General features: G+C 32.3%; 2 protein-coding genes across 3 annotated transcripts; one reads left to right on the top strand and one right to left on the bottom strand.

The window, feature by feature from the left end:
- Window positions 1-1,358: 1,358 nt before the first annotated feature.
- Window positions 1,359-7,555, bottom strand: LOC107632442 (GDSL esterase/lipase At5g37690-like). The gene is made up of 5 exons (XM_021120105.2): window positions 7,363-7,555; window positions 6,492-6,640; window positions 4,825-5,067; window positions 2,569-2,818; window positions 1,359-1,582 (listed from the first exon to the last, which is right to left on the bottom strand). The coding sequence occupies exons 1-5, from the start codon at window positions 7,553-7,555 to the stop codon at window positions 1,359-1,361; spliced, it is 1,059 nt and encodes a 352-aa protein (XP_020975764.2).
- Window positions 7,556-8,386: 831 nt separating this feature from the next.
- LOC107617468 (uncharacterized) lies at window positions 8,387-14,261 on the top strand. 2 transcript variants are annotated; one of them, XM_088510225.1, is made up of 21 exons: window positions 8,387-8,688; window positions 9,424-9,699; window positions 9,813-10,315; window positions 10,388-10,611; window positions 10,718-10,795; window positions 10,883-10,948; window positions 11,027-11,095; window positions 11,171-11,245; window positions 11,319-11,372; window positions 11,529-11,615; window positions 11,696-11,764; window positions 11,846-11,911; window positions 11,994-12,089; window positions 12,213-12,278; window positions 12,363-12,846; window positions 12,934-13,020; window positions 13,135-13,263; window positions 13,354-13,488; window positions 13,624-13,736; window positions 13,807-13,900; window positions 13,986-14,261. In XM_088510225.1, exons 1-21 carry the CDS (start codon window positions 8,502-8,504, stop codon window positions 14,157-14,159), a joined length of 3,132 nt encoding a protein of 1,043 aa, XP_088366351.1. In that variant the 5' UTR covers window positions 8,387-8,501; the 3' UTR covers window positions 14,160-14,261. The 2 variants fall into 2 exon arrangements, with proteins under 2 accessions (XP_088366351.1, XP_088366352.1); XM_088510226.1 differs by lacking the exon at window positions 11,696-11,764.
- The last annotated feature ends 1,364 nt before the right edge of the window (window positions 14,262-15,625 follow it).

The raw sequence follows: 15,625 nt of genomic DNA, 5'->3' as shown, positions 1-15,625 counted from the left end.
CTTCAAAACAAGATTATTACTCTAAACATTCTCATATTAGCACTTATATTAAATCCTTGCATTGGTACTGTAACGACTACTGGATGTGAGCACTTTTAACTGTGGTATATAGTATTTTTCTATGATGCACGGACACTGACACGGACACAGGACACACCGACACGCGAATTTTAAAATCTTACATGACACGGGAACACGTATATATATAAAATATAAAGTATTTTTTAGATAAATTGTAATGATATTTTGATATTTTATTGATATTAAAATATAAATTAAAATTTTTAATTATTTTTAATGTCTTATTTTAATTATATCAAGTATTTAAAATATTTTTTATTTTAATAAATAATAATATATATTATATCTAAATTTATTTTAAAAATATATGTTAAGAATAAGACTGGACACGCGGATACGTGAGAAGAATTTTTTTTATTTTTTATTAAGACACGGTTGGACACAGCAAACACGCGTATCGGACGAGTGTCGGTGAGTGTCGTGTCCGAAATGTGTGACACGCGAACACAATAACTCAGCGAAGTGTCCGTGTTTCATAGGTATTTTCAATTGGTTCATAAGATTTAAATAAAAAAAATAATAAATACCAATTAAGTCACATGAACTAATTTCTGTCATTATATTGACTATAATTAAAAAAGTGTTTACTTCAATTAGTTGTTAATATGCATTTTAAGCGCCATAACAAGCGCTTTGTGCTTAATTGCCAACCTTAACTTAGGTTGCATACAAAAATTATTAAATTGAAATTCAAGGTCCAAAAGAAATTTTAGAAAATTCAAAAAAGTCCAAACACATATTTTTCGAATTTCAAATAACAACCACATAAATCAAGATGGATTAAAATATTGCATTGAAATTATATAACTCGATATCAAACAAGCGTTTCATAGTTTGTCAAAGACTTTCCACCAATTTTTTTCTTTTTCTCGATAATTAGATCAACAAATTTTGACTCTAAAATAGGAGGAAAAAGAGAAATAATAAAAAGAATAACCCCAAAAGAATCAAATTAAAGAAAATAAATTAAGTCTTTTAGGATACATATTACATTATTCTAATTTTCTACCCCTCATATATTTGATTGTTAATTTTTTTTCTACCCGGGTGGAAACTCAGGTGAAGTCGACTTCACTGAAGTTGATACCTGAGAGCCATTAGATGATTTGACTGATTTGACTAAATTTTCATCTAACGACTCTCAGATATCAACTTAACAGGAAGTCGACTTCATCTGAGTTTTCACCTTTTTTTTTTCTACCCGTCATATCTTTGATTGTTATTTTTCATTTATTGAAAATCCTATTAAAGCATGTAGGATATATGACTTATGAGAATCATAAAGTTTGAACCAATGTACTTAAATTGAAGGGTGACGCAAATTCAGATCCGCCATTAAAAAGATCATTGGCAGCAAGCTGAGAGCCATATTCAGTTGGATGGTGCCTATCCCAGAACAAGAATTTGTGGCGGAATTCGCATACTGTCGCATTTGGGCTACATGGGGTTCCACTAGTGAGAGTTTGATTTCCGCAGCAAGCAGTTGCTACGTCACTCAGACCTTCATTAAATATATAATCAAATCTCTTAGAAATATAAGCATTTACGTATGTTTTCGTATAAACTTAAATTTTTAAGAAGAGTGATTTTATGACAAAATTTATTATTAATTTTTGCCAAGAAATTAACACAACTTGTTTTAATTTGTGCAATCTATCATGGTGAACAACTTACCATAAAAGTTATAACCTTCGATTATTATACTTAATTAAAGAAAATAAGTGTAGTATTAATAGAAATTTATATTATTTTCAAAAAAGGATTTTGCTAGCAATATATATCGTTGTATTTCTTAAGGTCTCTAACATATATATATAAAAAAAATATATTTGAAAACTTAGGATGTATTTAATTTGCGTTTTTATTTCTAGTATTTTTTATTTTTATAATTTTGTAAAGAAAAAAACTAAGAGATAAAAATAAAAAATATATTATTTTTTTTTACAAAATTTTAGAAACAAGACACAGTAAAAATGAAAATGCATCTTAAATATTTAAGATTTCCATATATGCTCTGTATTTTAAATTAAAATAATTATTCAAAATTTAAAAAGTTAATAACTTAAGATAATTATTGTCCTTTTTTCCAATAACACTCTTAATTTAATTGTGATAATTGAGTACAAATTACTTATACATATATATGTAAATTTATTTAAGTGTAATTTACTGTATTTTATACGTTATAAACATTATTCAAAATTCATTTATTACTTTCTTTTTTAATATGTGCTTACTTACAATTTTTTTGAAATAGGTAGAATAATTATAATAAACTTTGAAACTTTAATTTCCATTATAACAATAATCTTAGCAAATTCCCTGACACATAAAACCCTTGAAACAAAGGTAATTTTGTCAGCCCAAAACTTTGTACCGACATTATTAATTGTATTCCAATTCCCCCATTCATAATTTGTAAAGAATTAAAAAAATAAATAAATTCACTATTTATATTGAATTAGCTAGAAGCAGATGCATGTTTACCAAGTGATGCAGGATTGTTTATCATTCCAGTGGTAATTGAATATGTGTTTCCAAAGGAAAACTTAAATTCAGGAAACTTTGATGAGTTCAAATCTAGCAGCATATAATACAATCCATAGTTGAAGAGTTCAGCAACAGCATTGATTTCATTCGAAGAGTTTCCACCATAACTTCCACGCACGTCTGGGACAGAACCAAGAGGAGCAAGACCTAGTATGCCAAATTTTCTGGCTCCGAGACTTATTAAATTCTGTATTAATCAAAGTAAAAGCTAGTTAGTTCGTATAAATAATTTGTAATTTTAGTTTTTAATATTGATAGTGATTTATGAAGGAAAAAGAATTAAAAGAGAATAATAAAATAAAATCTTCACCACTCTAAAAAGATTGTTAAACAATTGTTATATATTAAAATAAATAGAACTGTTGATACTTGATAGTATTATTCAATTCCTAATTAAAAATATCTCCGAGAGAGGGGAGCGAAAACTAAACTATAATAAAAATTATTTTAGTGATCATTTATTTTATTATTAGCGGCAATAAAATAGTCGTTAATATATTTATCGACAATTAGATCTTAGCTATTTTATATTTTGTCGCTAAAAGGTTTTAGCAGTAATTGTATAATTGTATAAAAAACCTTTTTAATAACCGTAAAAATATATAATTGTCATTGTAATATATAATAATAATGACAAATATATAATTGCTGCAAAAATATATGTTAAATAAGACATATAGTGACCATTATATTGTTGTCACTAAAAATTATTTTTGTTGTAGTTCCAATACATTCTTTTGCGATATCACTTCTTTTACAAACTTAAATTAATAGAAAAAAATACATAAATAATTATATTTTTAATACACTCCTTATACAAAAATTTTTGTTGAATTTACATGAGTTTTTTTTTTTTTTTTTTTTTGCAGATTTTCGTTTTTTTTTTATATTGATTTTTTTTGTCAATATTACTAAACTACTTTATATAGTTTAACTTTTTTTAAAAAGTAATTTAATAATATAATATTAGAATTTTTATAACCTACAAATCTAAAGTAGTGACGCCATTATTACCAATCCTTCCGAGTAATGAAAAGTACTAGAGGTGTCAATTTGACCCTAAGCTTCAAGGATGGTCTTTGAACCCGTAAAGACCTTATCTTCTAGGGGCCAAATTAGCCCTATCTCCTTGATAACTTCTTAAATTTGGTGTTGGAAGTCCATTTGGTTCGAAATTGTGTAACAAACTAATAATTGAACTCATTTGTTGAAAAATAAAAATTCTTGATTAGAATTTTAAATATTAGTACAAAGAGAATGATTTTGAGAGTTAAGGTGGTGTCGAAAATTGTCGGTCTACCATGGGGCGATGCAACAAAGCTGTCAAACAGGGTTCACAGACGACTAGCTAGTTGGATTGCGTTTGATTTTGAGAACAGAATAAGATAAGACACTGAGAACAAGATACAAATGAATGAGACACAAAAATTAGTGTTCTTGTATATTTTGTTTGGTAATTAAACTAGAATAAATTATGAAAATCTCATTTATTCTCTTTTTTTTTTTCATTCGAAAATTTTGGGAAAAAAATATAATAATAAAAAAAATATAATTATAAAAAATTAACAAGAATAATGAAAGAAAAAAATAATAAATAAGTTGTGTCTCTTGTTAGTCTCTCTGTGTTATTTTTGTTAGGATAGACACAAAGTACATTAATTCAGTGTCTTCGTACATAATATCTCTGTCCATATTTTATCTGTCAAATATAATTTTATGTTTCTATATTTCTATCTCAATGTGCCGTACCTATAAACAAACACAGCCTTACAGATCTTGCAGATCTTAGAGAGTTTTATATAGACATATACATAAAGAAAGGTTTTCTTTAGTTGAAAAAATTTTATATCGAGATTTAGAATAGTTCAAAAAAGAGGAAAAGATATTTCACTATGTTACAATACGTACGACATGGATCTATAAATTAATTAACGAGACTTATATATTTGTCTTTATTTTTGTTATCTAAGATTCATTGTAATCGAAATATATACTCACTTTTAGCCTATAATTATTCAGCATAGTAAAAAATTTTTTTTTTTCACTTTTAGAGCTAAATCTAACGTGTCTCTAATACTTATTATATGTGCCGTTTGATGTCTTTCATGAATAAACATTTATCTTTTTTGTAATAAAAAGACAAATAAATAAATAAATAAATAAGGAAAGTATGTAATGAGAATGAAAGAAGACCGTGAGATGAGCTTGGTAGCTAGCGATCAAGTCCGGCAAGAATTGTTGCAGTTGTTGGATGAGGCTGCTGGAGTTGCTTACATTGAACATCAAGAATTCATTTATGTCGTTGCTTCCCACACTTATAAGGATTAGGGATTTGTTGATTATACCTTTTGCGGCACTTTCGTTTAGATACCGTGTCATATTGTCCCCAACACTTGAGAATTGTTGAATTTGTTCTTCCATGGATATAACCCTCCCCTGCATGTTTCCATTTATATATTCATATTTAGCGATCGAAAAATATTATTCATACACCAAATACTTTTGACACTTGTATAAAATAAAATATGTTACTAATTAATTGTGTATTTAAACTATTTTTGATTAATAAAACAAAAAATATGTATGTTTAGTTATTAAGGAAATACTGATATCAAAACCGTATTTATTATAAAGGGTGTAGATATAATGAAATTGTTGGTGTTCTAATACAGATTAATTTTTATATAACTTTATTTTCATAGTATTACTTATTTGTTTACACAATATTCATTTTTTATAGATCCATGAAATGATAGTATTTGTTATTACGTGAAAAACCACTATATGTGTAATGTAAATTCGTAATTTAACATGCATCCAACTTTATTAGTGTTAATGTATCACGTTTAAGGTTTAGGGTTTAGAGTTCATCGTATAAATAAGTGATATTTTAGTAGGACAAATCTGTCATCACGTGCTATGTAGCATTAGCATGATACTAACTTGCATCTATAGATGTATAACCATGTGATTAGTCAATATCACATGTTATTTATACGGTGAATTTTAGTATAATTATGTTCTGATTATTAAGATGATTATGTAAGTATTTTAGTATAATACGTTTTGAAATATCATAATTATTGTAATCACCGTAATATAATCATACTAAAAAATGACTTTATAAAGCACTCATCAACCATCACATTCACATAATGCACGTATACACACACATGTATATTGAATTTTATGGGGATTATGATGTTTATGATGGTTATAAAATTTTGATAACACCTCAAAAATATAACTAAATTAAGATCTATTTTTTATTATTTGTTAATCAACCAATTATAAAGGTCAAACTACCAATGTTCAAATAACCAATATTAGTGAACCGTATTAACATTATATCTAAGTCGTGTTTGAAGTGTAAATGAACTTGAGAAAAAAGATATCTTGTTAAATAATGTGTGTATAGTACTTCAGATAGCATGTCATATTTTATTTAACATGACACATTGACAAAATATTAAACTTTTATTGTTGAGTTATATATATACGAAATTAGAGTGAATACCCCACACGACCCCTGACAATTAACTCGAAAGGACAGCGAGGCTCCCAAGAAAAAAAAAAACACCAAATCCGGCCCCTAATATTTTTTTTAGGACTGATTAGCCCTTGTGCAAAAAAAAAATAACATTGACTTTTTTTGACACAGAAGCCTCATTGTCCTTTCGAAGTAATTGTTAGGAACTGAGTTGGGTTTTTTTTTTTTTGTCAAGAACCTTGTTGTCTTTTGAGGTCATTGTTAGGGGCTATTTTGGATTTTTCTCTACGAAGTTAACTACTTACCTAATGCAACCTATTAAGGAATTAAATTGTCCAAGTTAAACGGAGGGAGATAGAGAGATATATACAAAGCGTTGTTTTCCAGTGTGGTGGAGAATCCCTGCTCCTCCTCCAGCAAAATTGACTCCCTTAAGGATTTGGGTGTTGAAATCTTCTGTATCATTTTGTACAAGATACAGAAATGGCGGTGGACTCTCCTTGAATCCTAGTAATTGCACTGACCAATTGACCCAAAAAACAAACACTATTATAGATTAATTAATTAATTAGAATAACATATATATTATTATTATGATCCATCTATATATCATATCATGCATTAAAATATTAATGATTGAATTGCACTACAAGGGAAGAGCCAAATAGCAACGATTTATTTAGAAATTGTAGGCAAAATTGATCATCAACGGTTTGTCAACCATCGTCTTTTAGGACGTGAGAATTAATTTTTATAGCAATTTTTAGTAACAGCTGGTATAATCATACTAATTTAGTATATCGTGTCAGATTATCCATTAAATTATCTAACTCAATATTATTGGTTTCATTGGAATTGAATAATCACTACAACAAAAACAGTGGATGCATGATGGTAATTATATACATATGTATGCAGCTGTTGTTCCCTGGTCTTTCTTTGGCGGCTTATAACCGCCACAATATGAAGAGTTAATATTCAATAAACATTTAAAAAAAGTTGCAGCTTTTGAACTGTTGTGATTTTACTTTGTAGTTTTAAATATGAAAGCAAATTACAATGTAAGTATAACGCAAATTAAAGAGTATATATGTAATATAATTTAGCTTGAATAATTATAAAATTATTTTTAATTAGTGTTAATTAATACACAAATTAATGTTATTCAAACAACTTAAATAATGATAATAAACTAGCATGATTATTCTTAATAATAATAATAATAATAATAAGTTTATTACCAATGCAATCAGCAGTGTTATAACCATTGCTAAACCTTCCAGTAGGCTTGGAGTGAGAAGGAGAATAATCAATCCCATAAAATGGCATATCAGCCTTTGACTTTGTATCATTCAAGAAATTGTTGGTACCAACATCAAAAGTTGAGTCCCCAAATATGTAAACTGCAGGCACTGCTGGATCTCTATACCCCATGGATAGTAGATTCATGGCTTCATCAGCAGCTAGGAAAATAATAATAATTAACATATTCTTCATTATTCTTCTCATGATGGCCATATATATAAAACTTTAATTTTGAAAATGTATATGTATGTATATATATGCTTTATGATATGTTTATGTGATTGTAAATTAATGGATAGGTTTGGTAATTCGGCTCCGAAATATAATAACTATGATTTGGACAAACATGCAAGTTACGTCACCACTGGCTTTTAGTGCGAACATTTCTAGCTGTAATATAAATATTCCAAAGTAATCCATTTGGTTGGTGCTTCAATTTTTTGTGTTATTGTTTTTTTTTTTATTCATTCGTTCATTCATGAATTTAAATAATTTAATTACTAATAATGTGAAGAGCAATGTTATATATCTAACAAATATTATTATTACAAGAATTCTGTACATAAAAAGTATATAGTTTATATTTATATTTGTCAAAATTTGGTATACACGAATTAATACAGTTTGTATTTATATTTTTTAGAGTTTGTACACATAAATTAATAAAATTTATTTATTAAAGATAATTTAATATTTATAGTGATTAAATAATAATAAAAATATAAAAAATTACTGGTTTCAAAAGATTTTTTAATGCAAATCTAATAAAAATTATGCTAGCTAAAATATATTTATATTATATTATGTATATTTTATATACAAATTTAATTTAATTAAGTGAGGAGTGTTAGGGCCAGTAATTTTTGTATTTTGTAACTATCAATTGGCCATCAAAAGTGTTTTTAATGGTGTGAGATTAAATCTAATAGTATGAAATCATTCAATTTTCTTTTAGGGCCCAGCTACACATACAAGTATCCAAGCTTCCAAGTTGGCCCAGCCCAAATCGAAGACACGCGCATAAGGAAGCATAACATGGCGCGTCAAAATCACGCGCTCAACACAAACGGTTCGTATGGCAGACTCTTCCACTTCCTCCACTTCTTCCACTTCTCAAAACGCTTCGAAACCAAGGAAACGCTCCCAATTTCGAGCAAAAATCAAAGTTCAAAAAATAGAAATCGTTGTTCGAAACCTCCATCAAAACAACATCAAACTCTACGTGAAGAATCTGAAGAGAAAACGAAGCAAATACACTCAACGTAAGTTCATCAAGAAAACCTCCCAATTTTAGTTTTCTTCTACGTCGTTCTTCTCTAGGGTTTACTGTGCTATTATTCTTGCTTCTTTGTCACACTGTTCTAAGTTCTACGTCATTCTTCTAAGTTTTACGTCGTTCTACATTCTTGTTCTAAGTTCTCTTGCTACTGTTGTTGATTTTTGGGGCTTTATTCCGTAGATTGGGGGTTGTATACTGTTTGAACTTGTAATGTGACTTGATATTGATGCATGTTTGAGTGATATCTCACTGATATATATGAATGTATCTGAATAATTTCAATGGGTGTATCTCACTGTTATCAATGGGTGTATCTGATTCTTACATATGGGTGTATCTTACTCTTATCAATGGGTGTATCTGACTCATATATGCGTGTATCTTACTGATATCTGAATTAATTTGATATTGAAGCATGTTTGAGTGATAACTGACTGATATATATGGATTTATATGAATAATATCTATGGGTGTATCTCCCTGTTAACAATGAGTGTATCGGATTCTTACATATGGGTGTATCTTACTGTTATTAGACCTTGTAATGTTGCTTGATATTGAAACATGTTTGACTGATATCTGACTGATATATATGAATGTATCTGAATAATTTCAATGGGTGTATCTCACTGTTATCAATGGGTGTATCTGATTCTTACATATGGGTGTATCTTACTGTTACTAATGGGAGTATATTTGTGTGTATTTTTTGTTTCAGACAAAATGGCAGCAAGAAACCAAACGAAAGACCTTAAGTGTGCCACACATCTCCTGAGTGATAAGTTCAGAAACATGGCTGAGGAGAAGAAGGCAATTGTCAGGGATCTCGGATTTGGTGGGTTGATGCACGTCCCACCTCTAAGGGTGGATCACCAACTCTTAAGGGAACTGGCAAACAACTTCAAACTTGGGGAGAACAAACTGAAGACAGGATATGGTTCTTTCCAAATAACACCAAAGACAATAGGTGATGCGCTTGGCATCAATGCAACAGGTAACTAGCTCAAAATTATAGGTGTATATTAAGTTCATGCTTGGGTGTATTTAAGGTTGATGCTTGGGTGTTTTTGAACCGATTTTGATACTTTGTTGTTTTCTTTTTTGTAGGAAATCTGTTTCCTGAGAAAGTTGAGTATAAGCAACTTTATAAGCAACTTTCTGATGATGACAAAATAATTTATAGAAGATTCCAGGGTAAGACCCTCAAAAGTCTTACCGATGAAATGATGGAAATCGGCGTTGGCAGCGAAGAGGAACGCCTGATGTTCAAGAGGATATTCATCCTCTACATACAGATGGCGTTCCTTTTGCCAACGACGATAAACAAAATATCGCCCGTGCACCTCGCCCCAATTTTTAAGATGGACGGCATATCGGAGAGAAACTGGGGGGCGCATGTTTTGACCTTCTTGATCAAAGGCATCACAGACTACCAGGATAAGAAGAAGAAGGCAATTGATGGCTGCCTCTTTGCCCTCATGATAATATACTTTCATCTTTCTGAAAACAAAGGCAAGAAGAGGGCCGAAAGACCACCAAAGCCTTGGATTGCCAACTGGACTAAGGAGAAGTTGGTGGAAAGAATGACTGCAGAAAAAGAAGAAACTTTGGTAAGTAAACATAATATGTTGCTTGTATTTTATTTACCTGAATGCTGCTAGCTAAAATATCTCATGTTTCAGGGGATTGTGAAGATGGCGGAGACAAGAGCAAGAGAAAAAATGAAAGAAAAAGAAAAAAAAGAAAAAACACAAGAAATCAAAAAAACAAAAAAAAGGAAGGCGAGTCCAACATCGTCTTCGGAGACAGAAACAGCTACTGACAGTGACACTACTACCTCTGAGTCTGAGAGTCAACAAGACTCGGAGGATTCAGCAAGAAAACACCCCATCAAAAAGGGGAAAAAGTAAGTACCATACTTGGGTGTAATTTCTTTTTCGAGTTGGGTGTATCTTGTTGATCACGTTGGGTGTATTTTATTATGTTCTAAATAATCACTGTTTGCCTTCCAGAATGGACTCCAGAAAAAGAAAGCAGAGGCAAGAGGAGCCAGATTCTGATTCAGAATCTGAATCTGAACAAAGTGATGAGTAATGTCCTGAAATTATTACTCCTTTCTTTTGGCTTCATTATAAAGATTTCGTGTATTAACTGAAGTGTCTGTTATTAACTTATAGGAGTGAAGAATCATCACCTGCAGAGAAGGAGAAGGAAAAGAAAAAAACAAAAACAACACCAAAAAAGTAAGCACTTCTTTGCATAATATTCTGTGATAAAATTAATTTTTTATTTCTGATTGGTACTCTTTTTTTTCCACCCAGAACACAACCAAAAAAGAAAAAAGTTCTCGTGGAGGATTCACCTCCTAAAGAAGACCAATACTTTGACGGGTACAGTACCTCGTAAGCTATATTACCGTCTATCGTCGTAATTATTTTTGTTAACATCTTCCTTTATGAATGTAGTGAGACATATGAAATATCAAGTGATGAACTGGATGAATGGCTAGGGCAAAACGTTGATAAATCTGCTGCAGAGGGGTATGTCTTGATGGGCTGTCTATTTCATATTTTTTTGTGTTTTGCATGCTAATAATTGTTTCTTGTTTTGCAGGGAGAACCAACCTGACCTGCGATCGACAGAAGGTCGCTATGTGTCGTCTGAAACGTAAGAAGCTTTATTATTTAATAAAATCTTGTTATCATGAATTGGGTGTGTCTTGTGGTACCATTTGGGTGTATTGAGTGGATCAAGTTGGGTGTATGTTGTCTAATAAGTTGGAATATTAACTTTGTTGTGTTGCTTGGATCAAATCTGTCTTAGAATACCGGCTGTGAACTTGGGAACTGATGCTCCTTCCTCTCAAGGAAACACAGAACAGAGTAGTGTAAACCAGCCGTCACAGAGCATGTAATTTCTCTTTCAAATCACCGTTACTTTTGTTCTTCTATTACCCTTCTACTTCTAATTCTGTATATATTTTTTTTTAGAAAAAAAAGCCCTTTATTATTTTATTCAAGAAAAAAAAGGCAGGAAAAAAAAGCAAAAACTGCAAGTATGTAAGTTCTCAAAAAAACAAAGCCTGTCTTATTTTTGAATTGTTCGGGTGTATTTCTTGAATTTCTTTGGGTGTATTTTAGGTTGAGTCCGTCTGATTCGAATATGATGGTTGTGAGGGAACAGACACCGTCCGAAGCGCTTGCAATGTGAGTTTTACAATAATATTCAACCTTATAACCTTATTATTTTCAAAGGCGTTGTTAACCTTTCATTTTTCTTCTTGTTTAGAGTCCCGATTCAGGTTTTTGTGCCGGCATCCCAAACAACCACAGAGACAGATTTTGAACCAACCCCTATGCTACAGATTGAAGGGACTACAGAAACGTAAGAAATAGTATTGAGTGTATATTTGTTTGGAGTTTGGGTGTATATTAGCTAACAGTTTGGGTGTATATTGTTCCTGATTAGTTTCTTTTACGCCGTGATTAATTTTTTGTAACTGTGCAGCACTCCTGAAACCCCCAAACAACTTCAAGAGACCACACCCACGGTTCCCCCAGCTCCAACTAAAGTGTAAGTTCATCAGACTAAAATCAATCTTTGCTTATCATCTGTATATTCTTATTCTTATTCTTATTCTTATACATGATGACGCAGTCATCCAGACGCAGAAGACGCTGCTGCCCTGTTGATGATGGCACGGACAGCTTCCTATGTTCCGAAAACAGATCCAGGGGTGCCATCATTCAGCCTTGGATTGACTGATTCAAGCCAGGAGGGGGCGTCAACGCAGGAGACAGAAATGGAAAAATCTCCAGAAGCTGCGAATTTGATAGAACAATTGGACAGTTTGGTCCAAAGAATAGCAAGCAGCGCGACGAAGGGAAAAAACACAAGTCCACAAATTCAGAGGGAGACTGGGGGAGAAAGTTCTGCAAAGTTTGAAACTCCTCGGGGATTATATCAGATTACGGATGATATGAAACAAAAGTGCTACATCTGGGGGACGAGACTGAAGGAAGATGCAGATGGCAATACTAACGAGTATGAGGAGATGTGCACTCTGATTGGCCAAGGAGAATACATTTTGATGAGAATGCACCTTGCTTCCCTCCAGGCAAAAAGTGATATAGAATCTCAGGTAATATTAGAATAAGATTACTGTTTTTACACCAAAGTCAATTACAATGCTTATTAATGTAAAATTGATTTCGGCATATATTTCTAGATTGTATCTGCCGTCTGCCTCATCCTCAACAACAAAAATGAAAAGAGATTTCAAGAACAAATATACTGTCTCCCCCCCGATATTGTGGTAAGTCTTACTTCTACGATCTTCGGGTGTATTTTCTGTATTGATTTGGGTGTATTTGTCACGTTCCATTGGGTGTAAGTTTAGTGTTTCATTTCTCGTTTCCCATTCTTGCAGTGCATGGCGCTTTCGGATCACCCAAACGGGGAATTCGTATCACCAAAAACGAAAAAGGAATTCAGGGTGGAAGCCTACCCGAGTTTCATTCCCTTCATAGATAGAAAAAAATTGACTTCGCACCCATATGTAAGTTTTCGTTTGCTAAATTTGTTACTACGCTTATTTACTTATTTGCAAAATAAAATAACACACTGTTCATGTGTGGGAATCCTTCAGATTTTTGCCCCTGTCTGCTACGCCGGGCATTGGTGGTTATGGCTGATAAATACAAGAAAGCGGAAATGTCAAATACTTGACCCGCTACACAAAATAGCTCCCACTGATGAGAGAAAGACCATTAATAAATTCACTGTAAGTTGCCTCTGTCTTCTTTACTTTAATAGATAGGTCTATTTCGTTAGTTGTGATGGGTGTATATTGTCCATTCAGTTGGGTGTATCTTGTCCATTCATTCGGGTGTATTACTGATTTGTTTTCGTATTTAAGGGATACGTATTTTCAAGATTGATAACATATGCCGGCGGGAAACCTCTTCAGAAAGGGGAGAGGGAGAAGGAAATTAAATCACCATATGTTAAAATATCAGGCCAAAAAACAAGGTATAAATTTGTGAGTCTGAACATTAAACTTTTGTAAATGAGATTTGTAATTTATATTCTTTGTTTTCAGCTATGACTGCGCTGTGTACGTTATGAAATGGATGGAGATAATTGAGCCAGAAAACATCAAAAAGGGGAAGTATCAATGGGATAATTGGCCACAGGTAACTGTCTTTAAAACCATATAACTCTGTATTACTTTACTGAATTAATATTGCTGTTTAAACAGAATATACTTTTTTATTGTAGGAGGAGGTGGACCACTATAGAGTGGAATACGCATCCCGTATACTATTCAGTGAGATGAATACACAGAGAGATCAGGCAATTAGAGAGAGTAGTGCTATAAGGCTGTCGAAGCCATCCTCTATATTATTAAGTCCATTTTGTCAGATTAATTCTACTGATATAGAAAGTGGGTAGTTTGTAAATTGAACAAATGATGTAAATATTTGCCATTTATCAACAACTTCTATTCCATGTATATTTTTTCCCATTTATCAACAACTTCTATTCCATGTTAAATTATCTGTGCTGGTAAACTGTCTGTGATGTATTCAAAAGCTGTATTACAGGTGGTAAAATATGAAGGAAAAAATCAAGGCATATATAAACACAAACTATAAACTGCTACACCCAACGCAAGTCTAATAATACACCCAAGGTTGTATAAAAATATACACCCAAACTGTCTGCACCGTATTCAAAATGTATGAATTACATGTACTAAAATATGAAGAAAAAAATCAAATCAAATATAAACCCATAACCTGAGAATTTTTACAGCTTTTGTTTTATATATATCTATATATGTGTCTATATCTAAATTGTGAATTAACGAAAATACACCCAAAATAACGGTGCTTTTACACCCATATTCTGAAAAACTATACACCCAACCAGTTATCCCCTGCTGCTGGTACCCTGAACTGATAACTCATAACGTGTCCTTGATATTGGCTGCAATTTGAATGCGCCGCTGATGCAGCATCAAACAGGTTTATCTGAAATATAACACACACACATTACCTAAACTATTAACGAGAAAAATAAACTCAATCGCCACAAATTTAAAGAACATTACTTTTACCTCGCTTAAAACTTTCGTCTTCTTCTTCTTTGTGGCATTTGCGATCTGTTTCTCCAGCTTTGAACCTAGCCTGTTTTTTGGACGTCCTCTTGTTCGAATCCTTGGCGGGCTTTGAAGCTCGTTAACGGATTCCAAGTTGGCGTCTTCGTGGGATAAAGAAGATGTCCCCTTCCTTTTGGCTTTTAATGCTTCCATCTCGGCCATGACGTTATCGTACGCGCGGTGCAGAATTGCAGTCAGCTCCTCCGATTCGGAGGCAAATTCGCATATATTTTGCGAACGAAAAACCAATTGGTCGAACCTCTTGCTTCTTGGCTCCATTAGTGGCTCGTCGTGGCTGCTCTTGATGTGTGTGTGTCGCCTCTTTACCTTCTTGCTCCATCGTTCCAGTATGTATCTCGGTGACACTTGGCTTACTTGTTCGAAGCTTAACACGCTTAGTGCGTGACGGCACAGTATCCCTCTCGACTCGAATAATAAGCAATGGCATTTTACCTCGGCTGCAACCGAGTCGTAAGTAACCACGAACTTGTTGAATATTGAGCTGGAAACTTGTTCTCCGACTTCGTATACTGAATAGCCTAGAGCGGAATTCTTCAGTCTGGTGATGCAATTCGCCTTTCCTCTGAATTGCGCTTGGACTTCCCTAAACTTTGCGTGAGTGTATGCATCTTGAAACTGAGCTTCAATGCAGGATTTCGTTGCACACGGTATGACCGTATGAAAATCTGCAGCATCTGATTCTCTCTCTGCTTGCTCCCTGCTTCCGAGGCAATTATCGTATTGTTTGACGAACTGA

The sequence above is a fragment of the Arachis ipaensis genome, chromosome B3 (genome assembly GCF_059453495.1).
Source record: "Arachis ipaensis isolate K30076 ecotype BB chromosome B3, ASM5945349v1, whole genome shotgun sequence".
In the NCBI taxonomy this organism is placed as follows: Eukaryota; Viridiplantae; Streptophyta; class Magnoliopsida; order Fabales; family Fabaceae; genus Arachis; species Arachis ipaensis.
This window is presented reverse-complemented; position numbering and strand designations above follow the sequence as displayed.